The following is a 22,525-nucleotide window of genomic DNA, read 5'->3' as shown; positions in this document are numbered from 1 at the left end:
AGGGACACGCCAATGACGCCAACCCGTGTTATCTTCGGCCAAGGGGGCCCACCAATGACCTCTTGGTCGCCTATAAACACAGGCGCCTCTCACCTTCTCGAGGTAACCCATGGCTTCATTTGGAATCCGTAAAATAAGGGAGAAAGTGAAAATAATAAAGAAAATAAAAATGTGAGAAAAAATAATAGAAAAAGTCAAAATTTTAATTGTGTTTGAAAGTCATGGAAAATATGAGAGAAAATTGACGGGAAAGTAACGATGAGACCAAGGACGGAGATAACTCAGGTTCAGGGAGGGCTCCAACCCCCCCAAATTTTTTTATTTACATTTTTTTGCCAATTTTTAAAATTTTTTACATTTTTTACCCTAAAAAATTTACACTTTTGATCCATTTAAATTTTTTTTTTTTCATTTTTACCATGATTTTTTTTAATTAGTCCCTCTAATTTTTTTATTTACATTTTCTGCCAATTTTTAAAAAGTTTTACATTTTTTATCCTAAAAAATTTACAGTTTTGACCCATTTTTTTTTAAATGAATTTTTTTAATTAGCCTCTCGAAATTTTTTTTTTTTTCAAATAAACCCTTTTATTGAGCTTTTCTTGCTCGGTCTCTAGACGAGACACACAAATGTGATCTCCTCATAGACAAATTTAGAGAGATTCACATTTTCCATTTGATTTTCGAAGGAAAATGAAATCCTCGTTTTAGTTATACATTTTTTTTTTAGCATTTCCTATCAATATTTTTTTTTTCAACTTATGAGGGATTTCCATTTCTATTTTCCGGTTACAAAAAGAGCCTACATTTTGAGAGCCAAAAATACTAACCTTCGTAGAATCTCGCCGAGAAGGCAAAGAGGACGGCGTTTATCTGACTCAGTCAGCCGAGGTGGTCTCGTCCACGTGTCCCACCGAATGTGCTGTACGACACTCTTGCCGTTACTTCGCTACTAGCTTGCTGTGAAAAATTCAATTCCTTTGTATTTTTAATTTTTTAGTATTTTGGATCCCTAAACATTGGAGTTTCATACAGTTGGATGAGCTGTTTCTTATTCTCGGCATCGTTGATTCATAAAGACGAGCTCTAATGGCGCGGAATTACGTGAGAGATAACGTTCCGTTGTCGAGGTTCGGCGTTCTTGTGGCGCAGTTGGAATCCATCGTCGCCTCCGCTGTACAGCAATCGCCGGAGCCTCTTCTCTGCTTCGATCTCCTATCCGATCTCATCGCCGCCATTGACGAAGAGCCCAAGGTCTCTCCCATCCTTTCACACTCTGTTCTCATGTTTATTTCATCTCCTTCGAAAATATCCAATACTTCTTTCTCGTTTCGATCGAGAGATAGTTGTCACTTAGAAACCATTACTTAAGACTTTATTGGACCGAATGAAGTTCAGATTCCGTATAGAAGTGTGACCTAATGTTTCTGATTAATGCTTTTTCTAGGAATCTATCTTGTTGTGGCAAAGGAAGTGCGAGGATGCACTGTATTCCTTGCTCACTCTCGGGGCTCGTAGGCCTGTCAGGCATTTGGCATCCATGGCAATGGCTAGAATTATATCCAAGGGAGATGCCATTTCGATATACTCGAGAGCAAGCACACTCCAAGGGTTTCTGTCTGATGGGAAGAGAAGCGAGCCTCAGAAAGTCGCTGGTTGGTTGCTATTTGAATATGATACCAATGCTTATTCTCTTCCGCCTTTCTAAAACATTGATTTATGTTATATATTGCCTTACAGGCAGAGAACCACTTTTTTTTTTTTCGTTGATTTGTTTGTGCGCTATGTCATTGAATCAATTGTGCAGGTGCTGCACAATGCTTAGGAGAACTCTATCGACATTTTGGGAGAAGAATTACATCGGGTTTACTAGAAACAACTAGCATTGCAATGAAACTTATCAAATTCAATGAGGTAGTATGCTCATTAATCAAATTTCTGTCTTAAACGATAACTTCCTTTTTTTTTACTTGGGGAGAAATTTTTTTTTGAAACGGTAACTTCATTATATATATATGAATGGGCGAAAGCCACTTTACACAAAAGAAGGGACGTTTATAGCTAGCTCCACGGATCCAACGCCAATCGAGCACGTGAACCCGGGCTGAGCCACACCATAAAACGAAACCACTACCAAAAGCTAGCCTTATAGGCCTTTACATAGAGGAAAGGTGAAACTTAGATACAATAGCTAATCTAGAGTGTGTCTCAAAGAGACAACAACCAAAAGAGACCATGTAGGTCTTTATACACAAAAACTCTAAGGGGACAAAAGCTCCCGCCCCTGGTAACCGGGATGAGTCGCTAAACAAAAGGAAGGAACTTCTTTCTTTTCGGCTATCATATGGCGCTTGCCCAATCTCTTGTAAATCTGCCAGAGACTTGGGGAGAAAATGTGAATCAAGTTTTAGATGGGGCTTCTATAAACTCTAAAGCATTGGGTAAATCATGATTGTCATTGAGCCGGAATGGCTTTTCTTCTGGGCATTTTAACCTCCCAACAAAAAGGGATTCTTTATAGTCTGGATCTGCAGAACCTTGCTAGCTTTTTCGCTCTAGAATTCAGAATATCACATTTCTCTTTGTAAGAAACTTTATCTGACTTAAACCCATCTCCCCGTTTCGAGTTGGAGGTGCTTAGCACCAAGCTGTCATCCTTTGTCACATTTTTAGGTTTTTTTTTTTAATATATGGGTTCTAATTGCCATTTAGCATTAATGCTCTCGGGCCTCTCTCTTTTCCATGGGCCATTATTCTAATCACATTTTTTTCACACTCAGGAATCTGTGAGACAAGAGGCTCTTCACTTGCTTCAGAATGCTCTTGAAGGTTCTGGTGGCACAGCTGCTTCTCAGGCTTATACTGAATCCTTTCGTCTCATCATGCGATTCGCAGTTGGGGATAAGTCATTTCTAGTAAGAATAGCTGCTGCGAGATGTTTAAAGGCGTTTGCCACTGTTGGAGGACCGGGTTTGGGAGTGGGAGATCTTGAGAATTCAGCCTCCTATTGCGTGAAAGTAGGTTCCTTCTTTAACGTTTGTCACCTGCCATGTTATGGTCATACTTTTTCTTTTCATTGGTTGTTTATGTTTATATTTATTTTTGTTTTGTTTTTCGTACTGTTGCTTGTACCAGGCCCTTGATGATCCGGTTTCATCTGTTCGGGATGCATTTGCTGAAGCGTTGGCTTCCTTGCTTGCTCTTGGAATGAATCCAGATGCTCAGGTGTTATATATAGCTCTGTTTTTGTCATTTGTACTTCTTTCTTCATTTTAATAACGTCTTTGTAATTTAATGAAATTTGGATGTCGAACTTATTTGTATAAACAAATATGTTCCGTCGGTGGACAGTCATTTAGGTGTGATATTTTTCTTAATGAGTGTTGCTAAATTTGGATGCATGCTTGGGCATTAACTTTTTGAAGACCATTGGTTTCTCGTAATTCTCCCTACAATTTCAAGATTAAAATATGTATCACTCTTAGGTTCGACCGAAGGGAAAGGGTTCTCATATTCCAGCGAAGAAGATAGAAGGTGGTTTGCAGAGGTATTTAACTTTGCCTTTCACCAAAGGTAATTTCCAACCTGATGTAGTTATGAAAATTTACGGAATACAATGCACTGATGTTAGTGCATAACCACATGTTGCTTAAATAATAACCTAGCTGCAAAAAGTAGATCAACATAATCACGAATAACCCACAGACTAAGGGATTTTATTTGATCCCATTGAATCAGGGTTAACATAATCCTATTTTTACTAGAAACATAACACATAATAATTTTTTTTAAAAGAAACAACGGGACTTTATTATTACTTTAAAACGGCATAGCCGAGAACCGATACAAGGAGTTCAAAAACTGAAAACAGAAACCCGAAAAGAACGAAAAATTACAGAGCACTGGGCCAATCCCTTGCCAAATCGGCCAAAGAAAAAGACTTAAACTCAGAGCAGGAAGAAAAAAGCCACAAAGCTATAAAACTGCATAATAATATCTAATCCTTATAACATAACACATAATAATAAAACTGGACTTAACCTAATCCTTATAATATCTAAATACGATGTTACCGAAACATGGAAATAATTCAACCTAAGCAATAACTAAGTAATTCTGTTAGTCAATTGCCTTTTACATCAAGTGTTTGTAGAAATAGGTCACTTTATCCAGTTACAACTCTTTAAAGGGGCTCAAATGTAATTGCCAACTCATGGGCATTTAATTTTTGATGACATGCTTAGCTTGCAAACTATGAAATGTGTGTATGAGGTTTACACTTGCGTGTAAATATGTACATATTTCACATGATTGGTACATACCTAAATATGTATAAATATCTGAACTGTTTGAACAATTTTTTTAATATGCAGCAAACGGATCTAGGTCAAAGGACTTGCGGGTTGGAATTACCTTGTCTTGGGTATTCTTTTTGCAGGTAATTGCCACACTAGTCCTTTGTCCAAGGGCGCAATTATCTTTACCCAATGGCTGTAGTGAAGAACATCATAAGCAGTTATCGCATAAATTTAAGCAGTAGCAGTTCTTTGTCTCGTTTCTGATTTATGTTGAAACTTCATTTACTGAGGTTTTCATATTATAGCTGCTCGCTTGAGCCTTTGTTTGTTTGTTTGTTTGTTTTGTTTTTGTTTTTGTTTTTGCCGTTCATTTAGCTATCTTGCTGCAATTTGTGAAGCTGTAATAAAAGTTGATACTGGGTTGAGTTGGAAGTTTGATCTCTTGTTGTGCATTTCTTTTATGGGTTTTTTTATTAACGCTTCACAAATTTTCCTTGAAATATATGTTGTAGGTTATTCGTCTAAAGTATTTACAATCAGATAGTGAACTCGAGACTTTTGCTTTGCAAGTCATTGACATGCTGCGTGCTGATGGTTCTGCTGACTCTCATGCTCTGGTATTTCGACAAGTCACTTTCTTTTACATTTTTTTTTAAATCATCATAGGGCTATAATTACCATCATCATCTTGAATTATAGTTTCATCAAAATTTAAAGGAGTTATGGATGAACTGGTTAGTCCTATTATTTATCAAGTTATATAGCATAGCCTAATAGATCTTTATTCAATAACATGAAACGGGAGAGGGTAAGGCTGTTAAAAATTGTTAGTCAGTGCCAGCTTATGTTATTACAGTGTTTTTTTTAATCAATGGATTATCGTTGGCTTGTTTACTGGTAAAATAACTTTTCCTACATAAATATTCACTTTGTGGATTTCAGTGATACATAATTGGCGTGTGTATATCTTGATTCTGTTGAATGCTAACGTTATACATTGATTGAGCATATTGGTGATATTCTCCTTGTATCAATAAATGACTAATCAATCCTTATTTGTTTAGGCATGCGTTCTCTATATACTTCGTGTTGGCGTGACTGATCAGATGACAGAGCCTGCTCAGCGGGAGTTTTTAGTGTTTCTTGGAAAACAGGTAATTTCAGTTTTGAAATTTATAGTATGGCCTGTGTTTCCAAAATCTCAATGTCTGATAGCTGCTCCAAGTTCCATGGCGCTTTTACTTTTTAACCTTCGAATGAAACTTGCAGCTGCAATTGGATGATGCCAATCCTTTCATAAAAGTTGCAGCCTTACGAACCTTGTCATATACCCTGAAAACACTGGGAGAGGTAAAAAATTGCTTGTGCCTGTGTCTCCATCTGCATGGTGATGATATTGAGTTCTTTTATAATATATCAGTTCATTCTAAAAAAAAAATAAAAAATAAAGAGGTGTTTTACATGAGCAATTATCAGGTTCCATCCGAATTCAAGGAGATACTTGATGATACAGTTGTTGCAGCAGTATCTCATTCTTCACAACATGTAAGCTCTCGATCTACCATTTTGCATTGTTGCTCCCCCTTTATTTATTTTTTTACATTTATTTCACTTGCTCTTCTATTAAATTAATTGGGGAATCACCGAGGGATAATCTTAGTCCAGGACGACGCACAAGGAAATGATTGTCGTCAATATATATATATATATATACATATATATATATATATATATATATATATATATATATATATAATCTTCATGGTTTTTATGCTAAGATTTGGTTGATGAATGTTGAGTTAAAACTTTGTCAGGTGAGAATTGAGGCAGCATTAACATTGCGTACGCTGGCAGAGGTTGATCCCACCTGTGTTGGGGGCTTAGTTTCTTATGTCGTGACCATGTTAAACGCTTTAAGAGAGAATCTTCCCTTTGTGAAGGTAAATTTGTTGTGCAACCTAGACCTGATTTTGTGATGGCTTTTTGTTATAATGTTTATATGTTACTATGTTGCCTCTGTAATGAGTTTAGGGATTTCTCTTTATCTGTTCTAACTAGGGATTGGGCTGCTGCTTTAGTTTGAGGTCTGAGTTTTGGGGTTCTTTTCAGTTTGGGCTGGCGTGCAGTCCGCTGTCTGGGATTCCCTTGCTCTTTCCTGGTCTTGTTTTTTTTTCTTCACCTTTTTGTCCTTGGCTTCTGCCACTATTACTCTCTGTTTCTTTACCAAAAAAAAAAAATGCAAGACCTTGTATTTTTTTATTTTCTTTTAAAAGAAACATCGGAACTTTATTAACACATCACGGCGAGGCCGGAGAAGAATACAAAGAGTACAAAGAAGCCGAAAACAAGAAACAAAAGACCCTGAAAAACGGGAATTACAGAACACTAGACCGATCCCTAGCCAAGTCCGCTAAGGACTTGAACTCATTACAAGAGGAAAAGATTTTTGTTTCTACTTTAAATTCATTCCATATTGTAAATGAGTATGCTGGACCAAATTTTCCTGTTACCATCTTACCTTAGCCATAACATGTAGGGAAGATCTATTATTACTTCTTCACTCTTTTCCGCTTTCTCTGTTAACCACAATCTTCGTTTCTACTTTAAATTCATTCTATAATGTGAATGAATATGCATGACCAAATTTTTCCTGTTACCATCTTATCTTAGCCATAACATGTAGGGAACTTATAACTAACTGCAGTAGTTCCTTTATTTTCTTTGTAGGGGAGTAATTTGCAATCTGATTTGAATTCTTTGCACGGCCAAGCTACCGTGTTAGCAGCCTTTGTGTCGATCTCCCCAAAGTTACCTCTTGGTTATCCAGCTAGGTGATTATTTGAATTTTTTTCTTTCCTGATATTCTTCCTAGTATCGTGGATAGGCTTGTATAAATAACCTGTCATCTTGGATGATGCCATGAGATTTCGTGAAGATATGTTTTAGTTCACTAAATAACTTATGATACGAGATTGTACATACTCTGATAACTAATTAGGTTTGTGTAACAATTTTACCCACGACATCTACCGGTTAATTTATTGAAGGTCTTTATCCAGTTTCTTGGTTAAACTGTATATGTAGTCTTTATCATTGCTCTGCGTTGAAACAACGGATTTTGGCAGATATGAGTTGAATAATTCATTAACTTGAACGTAGGATATTTATGTAACCCCGATGCCTTATCTATTCATCAATTCAAAATAAAAAAATAAAACACCAAATTAACAAATCAACTCCAGGACTGTCTCATAAAAAAAATTCGTCTGCTGCAGCGAGAGCAAGGAGTATCTCGGATTTAAGCTGAATCTTGTACTCATTTAATTCTGACCATCATGAAGTATCTTAGATTTTGTAAATGGTACTAATTATTATTCAAATCACTTGTGCTGGTGTCTCAGATTTCCCAGAACAGTTCTTGAGGTTTCAAAGAAAATGCTGACAGAATCTAGTCGCAACCCTGTTGCTGCCGCAGTTGAACAAGAGGCTGGATGGTACCTTTTATCATCTCTTCTCGCTTCCATGCCAAAAGAGGTAAACAGTTGTTTCCGTTTGATCTTGCGTGATCATACACCCTTTAGGAAAAGAATTGCATCCATGCCTACCTATAAGCTCCACATGGACCATGCAGGAAATGGAGGACCAAGTTTTTGACATTCTTTCTCTGTGGGCTGACTGGTTTAGTGGAAACCCTGAACATGAAATCAAACAAACTGGAGATTTGGCATCAAGGATTCGGTTTGTCCCCATTCAGTGTTTCTTTCTTTTATTATTTATAATGTTTATGAAATATATATATCCAAACATATGTGTGGAAATGCATATGGAAGGATTTACTAATCTGGTTTATTGCTATCTTGCTTCTTGTAGCATATGGTCCGCGGCAGTTGATGCCCTTACGTCGTTTTTGAAATGCTTTGTTTCTCCTAGTTCACTCGACAATGGGATATTACTTCAGCCTGTGCTTGTATATCTGAGTAGGTATGTCTTTTTGTTCTGGCATCATTACGATTTTCATTATATACAACGTTGCTTGTACATATTTTGCAGACAACTAATTTATAGTGATTATTGCATGTTGTGAAACAGGGCATTATCCTATGTATCAGCAATAGTGGCGAGGGACCAACGGAATATAAAGCCTGAAATTGACATATTTATCATCAGAACACTAGTAGCATATCAGTCTCTTCCCAATCCGATGGTATATGAGAACGATCATGCCCAAATCATACAATTATGCACGGCACCATTCAGGTGATGTTGGTTGCATCTTTAAGGGACATATCACTCTGCTGTAATTTGAAGATGATATGGACTCATTTTATTTTCCAGTGCTCTAGGCTGATCATAGCACATAGGAGTGAAAATGATGGTTGTTCCATTTTTCCTTCCTGGTTTAACATAACAGGGATCCTGCTGGATACCAGGAGAGCTCATGCTTGAGGTCACTGTTAGATAAAAGAGACGCGTGGTTGGGTCCATGGGTTCCTGGAAGGTCTCTACTCATTTAAAACTAGTGTGTGTTTCTAATAACCGCACGTGTCAATGTTTCGGGACTTTTGACAGTGTTGCATCATGAAGTTGATGCCCATAGCAAATAAGTCTCCATTCGGTTTCATATGAGATCCAAGTCTTCTTTTTTCTGCAGGGATTGGTTCGAAGATGAACTTCGTGCTTTTCAAGGTGGGAAGGATGGCCTTATGCCATGTGTTTGGGAAAATGAAGTGTCAAGCTTTCCTCAGGTATTATTGCTGGTTTAAATACCCCCTGCTCAAAAAGGTTGACTTTACCATTATGCATTCATCAAAACATGATGTATTATTTTTGTATGCATTTCCTAATTTCCCACCCTACCGTTATTGCGTATCTGTCCATAAGGATTTTGTGTTTGGAACTAGGCTCATTAGAACTCAGGTTGCATGGAAGATAAAACTAGTTTAAATTTAACTCCAAGGGGTTGGTCCTAGTGGTAAGGGCGATTCTTTAGGACCTTGTCAGTCCCCGGTTCGATTCCCCTTGGATGCAACAATTGGGGCCACTGAGGTTGTCTCCCAGTCGATAATACCAGGGCCTCGAGGATTTTAGTCGGGTCTTACCTGGACACCACAGTTATCACAAAAAAAAAAAAAAAAAAACTTCAAAGTTTCAAGGTAGTAAAAAAAATGCCGAAGGTGGTAATAGTTATCTCTATTTGTTGGGGAAGTTAGCACCTCCCCTGCTCTTTTTTACTTATGGTTGGATAATGACTGTTATCCACTAATATACCGATCTTATTCTATAGATTCAATGTTTAAGTGTTTTAGTTTTCAACTTATTTATCTTCATAAGCTGAGAGGTGAATTTGAACATGAAGCCTGAGCCAATCAACAAGACCTTGGTCAACCAGATGCTGCAATGCTTTGCGCTCATGTTTGCTTCTCAGGTAGAGTATGCGGTGAACTATTTGCGACCATTTCTGAAGTTCTCGTTCTAAATAGATCTCGAATTTCCAGGATAGCAGTGGTATGTTGTCACTTCTTGGAGTAGTAGAGCAATGTCTAAAGGCTGGAAAAAAGCAGCTATGGCATTCAGCCAGCGTCACAAATATATGTGTGGGGTTACTTGCTGGATTTAAGGTGCTTACTTTTAGAATAAATTAGAAGTGGACATTTGATGTTTAGCATCGACTAACAGTTTATGCTTTTTTATTTTGATTTTTTTGTTTTTGTCTCGTCAGGCTTTGCTTCTTTTAAGGCCCCAACCACTACGAGAGGATATACTAAACTCTGCACAAGCCATATTTCAGGTGCCAAATCTGCACTTCCGAGAAATTTTTCATCATTTAAGAATTTTTCGACTTGAACAAATATGTTCTGACCTTTCTCTCTGTACTCTTCTCCGGCTTCGCCGTGATGTGTTAATAAAGTTCCAATGTTTCTTTTAAAAAAAAATGTGCTGACTCTGCGTTTGGCAGAGTATTCTGGGAGAGGGAGATATATGTGCTTCGCAGCGTAGAGCTTCCTCAGAAGGTCTTGGTCTTTTAGCTCGCCTTGGAAATGATGTCTTTACAGCAAAAATGGTCAGTTATACATCCTTCTCGTGGAATTTTCTCCTTGTTTTGATATTTAGTTGGGAGAATGACGTGTTTTCACGCGCTCTTCCTCTTAAACCCAAAAACTACTCAATTATGTAGACATTCACTCGCTATGTTTTATGATATACAGTCCAGAGTGCTTCTTGGTGACTTAAGTGGACCCACAGACTCAAACTATTCAGGATCAGTAGCCCTTTCCCTCGGTTGTATTCATCGCAGGTGAGTAATTTTATATTTCCTCATTTTTTTTCGGTCCTTCGTGTTCTAAATGCATCAATGGTGCCTATTGTGTAGCAAGGTTCTGTTGTGAGTGTGTGTATGGTGTTTTCATTATTCTTGATTCTTTAGCATATAATCTGACATGTTTAGTTTGCAGTGCAGGAGGCATGGCATTATCTACTCTTGTGCCGGCAACTGTGAGCTCAATCTCAATGTTAGCTAAGAGTTCTCTACCCGGTTTACAGATCTGGTCTTTGCACGGACTTCTTTTGACAGTCGAAGCTGCTGGTTTGTCCTTTGTTTCTCATGTCCAGGTAATTCGCATTCTGTTTTTTTTTTTTTTTTTTTTTTTTTTTTTTTTTTCCAGTTTCTCATGACCGTCAATGCTGCCTTGGCATTTCATCAGTGTGAAATATTGTTACGACCCGGGATTTGATCTCGAAACGGTAGCTTTGCCAATCTTTCACCAATCTTAGTCTCCCCTCCTTTGAGAGAGTCTAAACTTTTGGTGATTGGTTATTGGCGACTTTTCTCATTTACTTAGGGTCTATTAAATAGACCAAGGATTACAGCTTAATGTGCCGAGCCCAAAACCATAAACCTTAACTCCATAATTTAAAACCCCTAATATCTCTAATTAATAACCTAGATAACTAAAAACGTAACAAATATCTTTTGTTTATACTTTTTGCAGGCAACTCTTGGACTTGCATTGGACATTCTCTTGTCCGAAGACAATGGATGGGTTGTTCTTCAACAAGGAGTTGGCCGCCTGATAAATGCTATTGTTGCTGTTCTTGGTCCAGAACTTGCCCCAGGAAGTATTTTCTTTTCACGCTGTAAGGTACATATTAGCATAGATTTTATGTATCTTGTGAGAGTACGTACATATATTTGTTAGTTGTCTGATTTTGCTAGATTGACAGAATAATCAATCTCGAATAACTGGAAGTTGTTTTCTGTTTTCTTGATAATTGGCCTCATGCATTCAACTTTTTTATGCAGTCTGTTATTGCAGAGATAAGTTCTGGGCAAGAAACAGCGACATTGCTCGAGTATGTTCGCATATTACTTTTTCCTTGCATTCTCTTCAACACCCATCTGCTTTAAACATTAATGTCTATTGAAGATGTTTGATTTGGAAGAGCATATTTTAAGTGTTGCTATTTATCTTTTATCTGTTTGAGTGCTTATATCTATGCTACACTGCCTCGCAGGAATGTCCGATTTACCCAGCAGCTTGTTCTTTTTGCTCCGCAAGCTGTGTCTGTTCACTCCCATGTGCAAACTCTGCTTCCCACACTTTCATCAAGACAGGTTGATTTACATGGGTCATAGGATAGGTTCCTATATGTTTCCACTTTATTTTATAATGGTGCCTCCTTCTCCCTTATTTCTTTTGCAGCCGACTTTAAGACATCTCGCTGTTTCTACTTTACGACATCTCATCGAAAAGGATCCTGTACGCCTTGGTTTCTTACTCCTGTAGACAGCCTCATTTCGGGATGATTTGTTAAGGATGATAATTTTTTTTTTCTCTCAGGTTTCCATTGTTGATGAGCAAATCGAAGATGAGCTGTTTCATATGCTTGATGAAGAGACTAATTCTGAGTATGTTGAGGAATCTTTTTGCTTATGTTAGTTTTATTCTGTTTCTACTTATTGACAACGCTAAAAAAGTTCCTATCGGTCTCCAGTTTTGGATGGCACAATCATAAACAAAAATATGAGTTTTCATCTTACGACAAAATTCCAAAGTAATCTGAAAATTGGAATTGATTTTCACTTTCCAGGACTTCCATCTGTATAGATACTAGTTCCTTGGTAAGAGTGGTTAGCTAAGTGGTAGGTACCTCAACTTACACTAGAGAGATTGTGGGTTTGAGTTATAGAAGTCTCTCTTTAAAAAGTGGTCAATAATTCTTTCATATTGCTTTGCAAAATGCCAAGGGGAAGAGCAAATTTTGATTAGCCCTAGTTAGCTAGTTTCATCTACTTGTCTAGCTGAGCATTTACCGCGGCAGATTTATCAGCATGGCATATTTGACGTTTATTCACCTTATTCTGTACTAAAGATTAAAACTGAATTGCATCTCTGGGTTTGATTTATGAAAATATTAATATGAGCAAACATGCACGTGCACATCATAAGGAGCAACTAATGCTTTGGGTTACATTCCTTGTGTTGTATAGTATTGGAGAACTAGTGCGTGCCACAATTATGCGCTTGCTTTATGCATCTTGCCCGTCCTGCCCATCTCATTGGATATCGATTTGTCGTAGTGTGGTAAACAATTCTTTCCCTCTCCACATATATTCATATGGAGCCATCTATTAACTTCCTAAACTTTGGTTTATTCTTAGGGAGCCAGACGTGTAAATTAGGGAGCTAATATGTAATTTAAGCCAGCAGAGTTTATTCTTGATAAAATATGCTGGTTTTTTTTTGTTTTTTTTTTTTTGAAATGTATTTTTTTTTGCTTATGATATTCAAAGATATCTTTGAACCAATTTCTTTTAGCGCCCTGTAGCTTGTATCTTGCTTCATAGTAGAAGCTTTCTTATTTTTTATTTAGTTTCTTCTAAAAAAAATTAATATAAAAAATGTGGACGAAATTGTAGTAATTTATGTCGTAACGGTATGCGTGTTGAAATCTTCACCAGGTTCTTGCGACTTTGACAAGGAGAGGTGTTGGAGAAAAATATGGTGCAGGTAATGATCTTTCAAATGGTCAAGATGGTGATGCAGCTTATGGACATGATGATGAAAACATGGTCTCTAGCTCCAGAGGTATGCATGTTCATGACAACCCATCTGAAGCTTCCCATGAACCGAACAGAGATAAACAGCTTAGATACAAGACCAGAGTGTTTGCTGCTGAGTATGTGATGTTGATTATGTTTCCACTTGTATTTTCTTATGCATCAAACTTTATTCATTCCTTTTTACTTGTTCATATATTGTGTTGTATCAGTGACACATCAACCTTTTGAATATTTGTTAGGTGTCTGAGTCATCTTCCCGTAGCTGTTGGGGCGAATCCTGCTCATTTTGATCTCTCTTTAGCAAGGAAACAAACCATTAATGGACAGGCTTCTGGTGACTGGCTAGTCAGGCATATACAAGAATTAATATCACTTGCTTATCAGGTACAAAGGTGCTTAGTGTCGTTTGTTTAATTTAAAATTTGGCTTCAAATTAGAATTCACACTCCCCTCCCCAATATGTTTTCATAGATAAGCACCATCCAATTTGAGAGCATGCAGCCAGTTGGCGTGAGACTTCTAAGTACCATTCTTGACAAGGTATATTTACCAGGTTACTTTTTTTTTTCTCAGCGACAGAGTTCTGATGTACTCATTTAGTGCTTGCATAGAGAAAGGAAAAATTGTCATTAAAAAATAGAGAATAAATTCCATTATTGTAGAGAAGTACTATAATACTAGTGATGAGGTTGACTCTTAAGGTTGCATTCTAAAATACTGCTTGTTGAGAATTTCGAATATAAGGAAATTTTATGCTTTTCATGCTCATTTTTATTTTTATTTTTTGAATATTTTTTCATGCTCGTTTTCTCTCCCAGTTTTTATTATAAAAAAAATAAGCATCTTGTGCTGATGTTGACAGTTTGAAAGGACGCCTGACCCCGAGCTTCCAGAGAAGCTTTTACTAGAACAATATCAGGTATATATCTTGCCTTATATTTATTTTTTCCTTTTAGAAATATATGAGACCTTTATTGCTTTTATAGAAATCATTTGTGCAGTTATTTTTAGGGTCCGAAAGAGTGATTGTGTGAAGTGTTATGTAAAAATTGCCAGCCGTGTTTCATCAATTTTTGTCAGTCACGAACTACTTGCTTAATTTCAGGCCCAACTAGTATCTGCAGTCCGAACTGCATTAGATTCTTCATCAGGCCCTATCTTACTGGAGTCAGGCTTGCAGTTGGCTACCAAGGTTTGAAGACATATATATTTCCTTTCCAATAATATATATGATTATGAATATACATAAATGGCATTTGAAACTTTCAGATACTAACAAATGGAATCATCAAGGGTGACCAAGTTGCAATTAAGCGCATTTTTTCATTGATTTCACGTCCACTGGATGAGTTTGGGGACCTTTACTATCCCTCATTTGCTGAATGGGTCTCTTGCAAGGTATTTTTCATCAACGCATTGTTTATACTCGAGGGAGCAATAGCTAATCATATTCCGTAGTCAGCCTATCTGGGGCTATTCAGAAGAAAATAAAGCCACTTGCCTTTTAAAATGTGAATTACGTCCAGATTAGATGTTCTCTAATTTTTCTTACTTGATTAACAGATCAAGATAAGACTTTTAGCTGCACATGCATCTCTTAAATGTTATACGTACACATTTCTGAGGAGGTGCCATAGTGGGTCTCCAGAGGAATACCTAGCGCTGTTACCACTATTTTCAAAGAGTTCAAGCACTCTTGGAAACTACTGGGTAGGCATTTTGTGCGACTACAGTTATGTCTTACTGAATGTGCATCACAGGAAAAAGGTAGCTACGTGCTTGAGTTCTGTTTTATTTTCTTCTATTTTTTTTTGCTCAGCTGTTTCTCTTCTACTTCTTTAGCTATGAAGAAACTTATCCAACATAATTAATGCTAACCCTTGTATGTCCAGTGGAATTCCTTTCTTACTGGAATTCAGTCGCCTCTGGTGTCATCAAAACTTCAGACATGTTTAGAAGAAACATGGCCTATAATTTTGCAAGCACTTGTGCTGGATTCAGTTCCCGTAAATCCTCATCAGAATAGCGATTCCAAGGACACTGCTGGGAATGTATCAGAAGATGGTTTGTTGTCTGGACATAGCATGGTGGAACTAGATTCCAAAACGTATCGATTTATTTGGGGGTTTTCTTTGCTTGTTTTATTCCGGGGAAAGCATCCAACTTCTAGTAAGCTGAAACTCCCATGGGCTTGTTCAAAAGTTGGCTACGAGGGAGAGTCAACTTTTGAAGAGTTGAGTTCTCCAGGTATAAACTTATATGAGATTGTTTTACCAGTATTTCAATTTCTCTCGACGAAAAGATTTGCAAGTGCAGGTTTTCTTACCGTGGATATATGCAGAGAATTACTTTGGGTGAGAATTCACCTCTATTGATCTTGGTTTTTCTTTGGAGATATAATGGGTGCAAAATGTAAATTGGATCGATTTTTTCCAACAAAGGATTTTATTACTTTGGATTGATTTTTCTTGTGCCTAAAATGACCATGTATGAAGGTCAAACTATTACCTGCCTAGTCAGAGTCATTCTTTAGATCATTTGTTTCTAACTTCTAAATGCTTATATATATATATATATATATATATATATATATATATATTATAAACTGTATAATTATATTCCTTATCTCAAAAGTCCTGGAAGAAACCCGGATAAAGATCTACAGCTAATCGCGTACGTAATTTGTATTGGTCAAACTGGTTCAGGTTTTTTCATATTCGATGCACACGGATCATTCATGGGACAGTCTATCAGTGTGTGTGATATCACAGGTAAGCATTGGATACCTTCTCTAAAGTAAATGGTTTGATCTGTGCAATATGGATGTCTTCTTATGCCAAGAGTTGGAAGGGATAGATTGAAAGCTTTATGCCTTACCTCTATCGAGTTTCCAGTGGTCTTTAGCTTTTGAAAGTGTGTAAGAAATTCGTACATTACTTAGGTTGTAGGGGTTTTGAAAACATTGGCATGACAAAGTTTAATTATTTTTGAATAATTGGTTTATCAGAGTTGGTTTAATAATTAGGTTCGTAGTTCAATTGTTTTAAAATTACATCCTACATCTTGCCTATTTAAATATATGTATTGTCAATTTGAGGCCATAGCTCATACAAGTTCTTTTAACAGGTTGTGCAGAACTGCCCCCAAAGTTTTTTTGAAACTGAACTTTTTTCTTATTTGGCCATGGAGCTATGTACGGCTTATCTATTTAAAATGTTTAAGAGGTACATGTTCTTAATACTTATACATTATGTTTTAAGCTCCCTATATGATTAAGAATCTACAATGTTAATGCAGTATCACATGTTTATATATCCCTTTTCCAGTACTGATGTCGTATCGCCGGATTACTTAGACAGAGAAGATTCAATTTCTGCTTTATTTGCTACCGCAGAAATACTAGTGAAATTATATGAGCCAAAGGTGAGATGTTTGTCACCCTAGATGCTTTGTTTTCAGTTCAGCAATTTTTTTGTATTCGCAAGGAATTTCTATTTAACAGTCCATCTTTTTGTAAATCAATTTGCAGAACCAATTGACTTCAGCTGCATTGGCATTTCTTTTAATTGGTTACAAGTGCGTGAAAGAAGCCTCAACAGACTTATGTTTGTCCAAAGTGATTGGTTTTTTTCAGTGCAGCAGCTTCTTAATCAAGAAATTCATTGGTGAGCATTTATGACTACGAGTTACCAATTCTTTCCTGTAATAAGCTTCCATTTGAATTGTGTGTTTTTCCCTTTGTGGTGCCTTTGTACTTTGTCAGAAATTACTTAGTTTGAGCTCGGACATGTTTTTTCGTGTTCAGCCTCTGGGTGTTATTAATTTCGTCCATATATCATATGGTGTGCACTAGAGCAGCGAGTGATTAAAAGTATAATTCTTTTGCTGATTACTGTCGTTAGTGGTTTTTTTAAGTTTTTTTTTTTGTTCAGATTGCCGTCAGTTGTGTTCATGTGTTTTTGTTTTTGTATCCATTTCTAAATAAACTCTCGTATGTGATACCATACAATGATATAGTTGTGGCACAAATATTAGAACTTGATGGAATTATTGCATATATGCTCAAGTATTAAAATGCTTGCGTTATAAGATGTCAATTTTGTCTCTCTGGTTAGACTAACCGAGTTTTCTTGTGCAGATAAATATAAATTTAGTGATGAAGGTGTTCCTCAAATAAGAATGATACTGGGATCTTGTCTCAATTCGCTTGCCAATTTGACAAAAGATAGCACAGAAAGAATTCATCTAATGGAGCGCAAATCTGATCAACGTGCATTATGGCAGGCAAAGCTTGCCTGTTCACTTGAGCAAACTATATTATTTGCCAAGTTGGTTTATGAAACAGAATGTCTTGGAGAGCACAGTGATGACGACACCATATACCTTGCCACGATAAAAAATTGCGTCGTTTGTATCCAAAGTACTCTTACCGACTCAAATATACGGGTAAGCCTATGATTTCCATTGTGTATAACTATGTTCACAGTTGATATAACTTCTAAAAAATTAAGATTCATTCCTGCAGGTTCAGGCTATTGGATTGCAGGTATTAAAGGGCATGATTCAGAAGGGCACAAAGGCGGAATATAATGCTTTTCTACTGTTCTTTGCTGGTGAATTTATCAGAGACATCTTTTTGATGATTGAGAAGATAATGAAGGTTTCTTTCTCCTACCGTGCTTTTTGAATATCTTCATGGGAACCATGATTATGTCAAAATGTTTTATTTCTTTCACTTCTCTTGATAACAGAACCCTATAACTCAAGAATCAGCACTTGTTGCGGGTGAGTGCTTGAGGTTTTTAGTGCTTCTTCATACAGTATCAAAAGACGCTGAACTTCATAGAGGCTTTGTGAATCTATTCTTGGAAGCCACGGTCCTGATCATCATGGGTCCAGTTGATGGCCATTCTAAGGTACCATAGTGATTAATTTTCACAAGAACATTCCAGACTCACCTCTCTGGTCCTTGGTTGAGTTTTCTTCTTTTTTTCAATGGCAGGAGTTCAATGATCTAAGAAACACAGCTACGAGACTTGTATCTCATGTTGCACAGCTTCCTTCCTGGGCAATATATTTCAAGGACGTGTTATTGGCTATGCCTGTAACTCACCGGCAGCAACTTCAGGTGTGTATTCATTCTCCATTTTCTTATATATATATATATATATATATAGCCCATCATTCAATCGGAATTTTGACCCATTACAATACTCTAACAGGACCTTGTTGAGGTTTAAGCTATTCAATTTCTATGTCCTGACTCCGACTAGTTGGTCGTAACTTTGAAATCGCGAGTGTAATTTCCCCTTACTAATCTCTACTATTTATGCAACTTTTTATTTATTTATTTATAGGGAGTCATCCGTGCTTCCATTTCACAAGATCAAAGCGTAGTGCATGAAAAATCCACACTCCCGTCCCTAGGGATACGCTTACCACTTCCAACAGTAGAAACTAGAGAGATGTCGAAACCACCGGCCCAAATACCGCTTCCTAACAAGGATGACATGGCAGAGAGAGAAGAAGTTGATGGTGGTGATGATGATGATGATGATGATGATTGGGATGCTTTCCAGTCCTTCCCAGCCGGTGCGACTAATTCTAAGAAAGAAAGTGATTCCGAAGAAGAAACTACTGTCCCTGTCGAGGAGGATGAGGAAGCAGATTCTCGGCCCCCAGAGGTCACAACAGAGATCAGTGAAAATGTTTCCAACGATGATGAAGGGAAAGCGATCTCTGGCGTTCCGGAAATATCGACTGACGTGAACTCAATTCAAAATGAGAGGTTAGACCATGAAAGCGAGTTGGCCCAATTAGAACCAATTACTTCTGGTCAAGAAGTAGCTCCGAAAGAAGCTGATGATGAAGAGTGAGGATATAATGGAATAAACTCAAAGAGTCTTTTAAGACTGATTTTTTTTTTTTTTTCTTTTCTTTTTTGCAGCTCACGTAAAAATAGTGTTCTTGTGTTACGTAGGACATATTTTTGTTGTAAATCGTGGAGCTAAATTTTGTTTTACTTATTCTATTTTATATTTATATCATGTATAAGCAAAAATTTAAGAGACATTAACCAATTTATTAGTGTTTGAAAACACTTTTTCCACCAAAACACAACTAATTTGGACATTTTTAATTTTTTATTAGTAACCTCTGTAAAAATATATTTTTTCCCTCCATTTTCTTTCCTTCACTTTCGGACTCTCCTTTAAAACCCAAAACTAAAAAACTCATCAATCAATCACCGACGAAAACCTCTGGCACTACACCGCACCACCCACGCTAACCGTTGCTTGATCGTCTCTCTACTCGCGAGCGAGAGGATCTCAGTTTTGTCGTCGGAGAATTTTCACCTAGGGTTCCACCTTGGGACACTGCTATGGGAAAACAACTCCGGCGACGGACGGCTATACGGACAGAGACGGACGTCGTGATCACCGAGATGGCTACGACCAACGATCAGCCGGCTCCGCCGTAGCCACCACCGTCACCTCTGTAGCCTCCGCCGCCAGAGTCCCGCCCCAGAGATTTAGTGGTCAGGGACTTTGTTCCTGATTTGGCTTTAAATCGCCATTCATTCGTCTGTGAAGTTTGTCAAGGACTTGGTCGACCAAAAGCTTTTGGGTCATCCACTGAATATCCAAGGAGCATTCTTCATCTTCTTCTTTGTTCCCCAATTTGAATGAATTCGTGGGGTTGGAACGTTATGACGATTAGTCTGTAAAAGATAGTATTTTTTGTTGTTTTCATTATCATGGTTTTTGCTTTGTTTATATCATGAACATACAACTCTAATGCCAAAGCGATATAATAAATTTGGATGGGAATGAAGACGTATATATAAATGCCTCGAGAATGTGTTAGTGTTGTGATTTCGTGAAATCACGGCTCTCTCTCCATCATGTTGTTTTTGTTTACCTTATTCTTTCCTTTGAACGGAGCTTTTGATTTCTATTTATTTGATTCAGTTGTTACAATTAATATTAGTCATAATAGAGCATAGCTACTAATTTTTTATGTATTTAGTTATTCTGTTGTAGTAATTCGCTTATTTAATATGAACCAACAAGTTTAGTAATGAGCATAACGTCTCACAGCTATCATACCTTCTAATGATAAAATGCATTCATTCATAGTTGCTGATTTAGAGACAGTAATATTAAATGATGTGCATGTGCCGTACGCAGTTGGATTTTTAATAGTTCGACCAGAAGATGATCTGTCTTCACCTTACGGCGACGGCGGATGAAGAGTTCTATACCTTCGCCTTTGTAGAAAAGCTGGCTCATAAAAAGAGTTCTATAGTTTTATAAAGCTTTAGAGAACTATAAAAAAGAGCATTATTGACCAAACAAAGTCCAGGTTGGTTGGTGAGCCTGGTTTGCTGAAATTTGCAATTTGAGTCACCCGTGGTATTTACATGCAATTGACTGTAATACTGAATAATCGTTTATATTTCACAGTGAATTGGCAGGTCTTTCATAGTGAATTAAGGAATGTTTTAGCGTCGCATGTTAACAAATTGTGTCATTATTATTTGATTACATATATGTCAACTAATTCAGGATTTGTATCAATAAATTGTGTCAATAAATCAACAAACTTTCCAGTATTATCATTTGTTGACATATATATATGTCAACAAATCGTGTCATTTGTTAACATCTATCTCAATAAATCAACAAATTTTCCGATGTTATCATTTGTTGAGATATATATATATATATATATATATACATATATATATATATATATATATATATATATATATATATATATATATATATATATATGTCAACAAATCGTGTCATTTGTTAAAATATATGTCAACATATTAACAAACTTTATAGTGTTGTTATTTGTGACATATATATGTCAACAAATTGTGTCAATTGTTGACATACATATGTCAACAAATCGTCAAACAAACACAGATTTTAAAAAAATTAAAAATAGATTTTTTGACATATGCATGACTCACATAAGAAAAAAAAATTAAAAGAAAAAATGGTAAAAATAGATTAAATTTTTTATTTTTTCAAAATTTATGTGTAAATTTGTCTAAATTATAATTTTGGTTGAAAATAGAAAATTTATGAAAGCAGTGGACCTTAAATAGAAAATGAATAGAAAATTTATTTGTAGATGCATCAATTTCTCAAAATTTAAACTTGGTTACACGCAGTGCTATTTTGTGGGACATATATTGCGTGACAATTTCCTTGGGTCTTACCGCTTCCTATCTTGGTGGCTCAATATCTTTTTGACCACGTGTACGTTGGAACAATTGTACTCGTATCATTGGGTATAATGAAGTTTTCAAGATTGCGTCTTGTGGGAACGATTCGGAGTCGGATACCTGCGGAATATGGAATATACTAGCACAATGATATATATATATATATATGTATATATATATATATGTATATATATGTATATATATATATGCATCCGTGGCTCCAATCCAGAGTTTAGTCGACAATAATTGAAAAAGATAAGGCGAGAGATTTTACCCAAGTTTAGACCAAAGATGTCTTACTTCCTGCTTGGAGAGTAGTTCCACTAACATAGAATAATCCGAGATTACAAAGATTACAAGTACTCAACACTTTTCTCTTTTCTCTTAAAGATTTTCTCTCCAAATTGTTCTAGGTTGTTTTTCCCTCTTTCTTTCTCTCACCCACACTTTCTCTCTCTCTCTCTCTCTCTCTCTCTCTCTCTCTATTTGTTTCTCTCGGTATGTTATTTCTCAACAATACATACTTGCTTTATATAAGGGAAACAAATAAACAAAGGGTGGAGCCCACAACATATTAATGCCACGTTCACAAATCTCCACCTTGACTTTGAGAAGAACTTGGACCGAACAACAACTAATAACACCGAGAACCTCTGTAGAACCACTCTCCACGTCCTCCTCTAGTTGCTCAACTACGCGTTGTTGATCAAGTCGCAACAATGCCAAAACTTGATCCCTGTCACCGCCTTCGTAGCCTTATCCGCCGAATTCTCGTCTGTGTGCACTTTCTCAATAACCACGGAGCCCTCGGCGACCACATCTCGAATCAAGTGTAGCTTTATGTTGATGTGCTTCGTCCTCTCATGGAACATTTGGTTCTTGGTCAAGTGTATCGCGCTTTGATTATCACAAAACAACTCCACC

General features: G+C 36.8%; 1 protein-coding gene across 4 annotated transcripts; it reads left to right on the top strand.

Annotated features, from left to right (window-relative positions):
- Positions 1-778: 778 nt before the first annotated feature.
- Positions 779-19,429, top strand: SWEETIE (HEAT repeat-containing protein). 4 transcript variants are annotated; one of them, XM_089616264.1, is made up of 49 exons: positions 779-924; positions 1,036-1,254; positions 1,448-1,655; positions 1,808-1,914; positions 2,781-3,017; positions 3,136-3,225; positions 3,486-3,573; positions 4,374-4,438; positions 4,811-4,915; positions 5,363-5,452; positions 5,568-5,648; positions 5,775-5,843; positions 6,113-6,238; positions 7,026-7,129; positions 7,700-7,832; positions 7,930-8,036; positions 8,169-8,279; positions 8,388-8,555; positions 8,710-8,796; positions 8,950-9,043; positions 9,655-9,723; positions 9,794-9,916; positions 10,018-10,086; positions 10,255-10,359; positions 10,505-10,593; positions 10,751-10,907; positions 11,288-11,437; positions 11,599-11,648; positions 11,811-11,910; positions 11,999-12,055; positions 12,137-12,204; positions 12,787-12,880; positions 13,258-13,475; positions 13,599-13,743; positions 13,831-13,899; positions 14,222-14,278; positions 14,465-14,551; positions 14,629-14,757; positions 14,923-15,126; positions 15,252-15,713; positions 16,065-16,130; positions 16,486-16,583; positions 16,686-16,782; positions 16,889-17,024; positions 17,498-17,805; positions 17,885-18,019; positions 18,111-18,275; positions 18,362-18,487; positions 18,717-19,429. In XM_089616264.1, exons 2-49 carry the CDS (start codon positions 1,090-1,092, stop codon positions 19,233-19,235), a joined length of 6,387 nt encoding a protein of 2,128 aa, XP_089472390.1. In that variant the 5' UTR covers positions 779-924; positions 1,036-1,089; the 3' UTR covers positions 19,236-19,429. The 4 variants fall into 4 exon arrangements, 1 of the variants encoding a protein (XP_089472390.1); XR_016299288.1 differs by lacking the exons at positions 17,498-17,805; positions 17,885-18,019; positions 18,111-18,275; positions 18,362-18,487; positions 18,717-19,429 and having other exon boundaries at positions 16,657-16,782; XR_016299290.1 differs by lacking the exons at positions 17,498-17,805; positions 17,885-18,019; positions 18,111-18,275; positions 18,362-18,487; positions 18,717-19,429 and having other exon boundaries at positions 15,252-15,606; positions 16,889-17,002.
- Positions 19,430-22,525: the final 3,096 nt, after the last annotated feature.

Source organism: Urtica dioica, chromosome 1 (genome assembly GCF_054948205.1).
Source record: "Urtica dioica subsp. dioica isolate 48M chromosome 1, U.dioica_male_clone48M_v1_H2, whole genome shotgun sequence".
NCBI lineage: Eukaryota > Viridiplantae > Streptophyta > Magnoliopsida > Rosales > Urticaceae > Urtica > Urtica dioica.
Note: the sequence above shows the minus strand (reverse complement) of the source record. Positions and strands in the feature narration are given on the sequence as shown.

What these genes read in the sequence shown, in the direction of transcription:
- SWEETIE (XM_089616264.1), top strand. Translation starts at nt 1,090, where the DNA reads ATGGCGCGGAATTACGTGAGAGATAACGTTCCGTTGTCGAGGTTCGGC. An exon ending in CGAGCCTCAGAAAGTCGCTG is followed by an intron (nt 1,656 to 1,807) that starts GTTGGTTGCTAT and finishes TCAATTGTGCAG; the next exon opens with GTGCTGCACAATGCTTAGGA. An exon ending in CTATTTAAAATGTTTAAGAG is followed by an intron (nt 16,584 to 16,685) that starts GTACATGTTCTT and finishes TCCCTTTTCCAG; the next exon opens with TACTGATGTCGTATCGCCGG.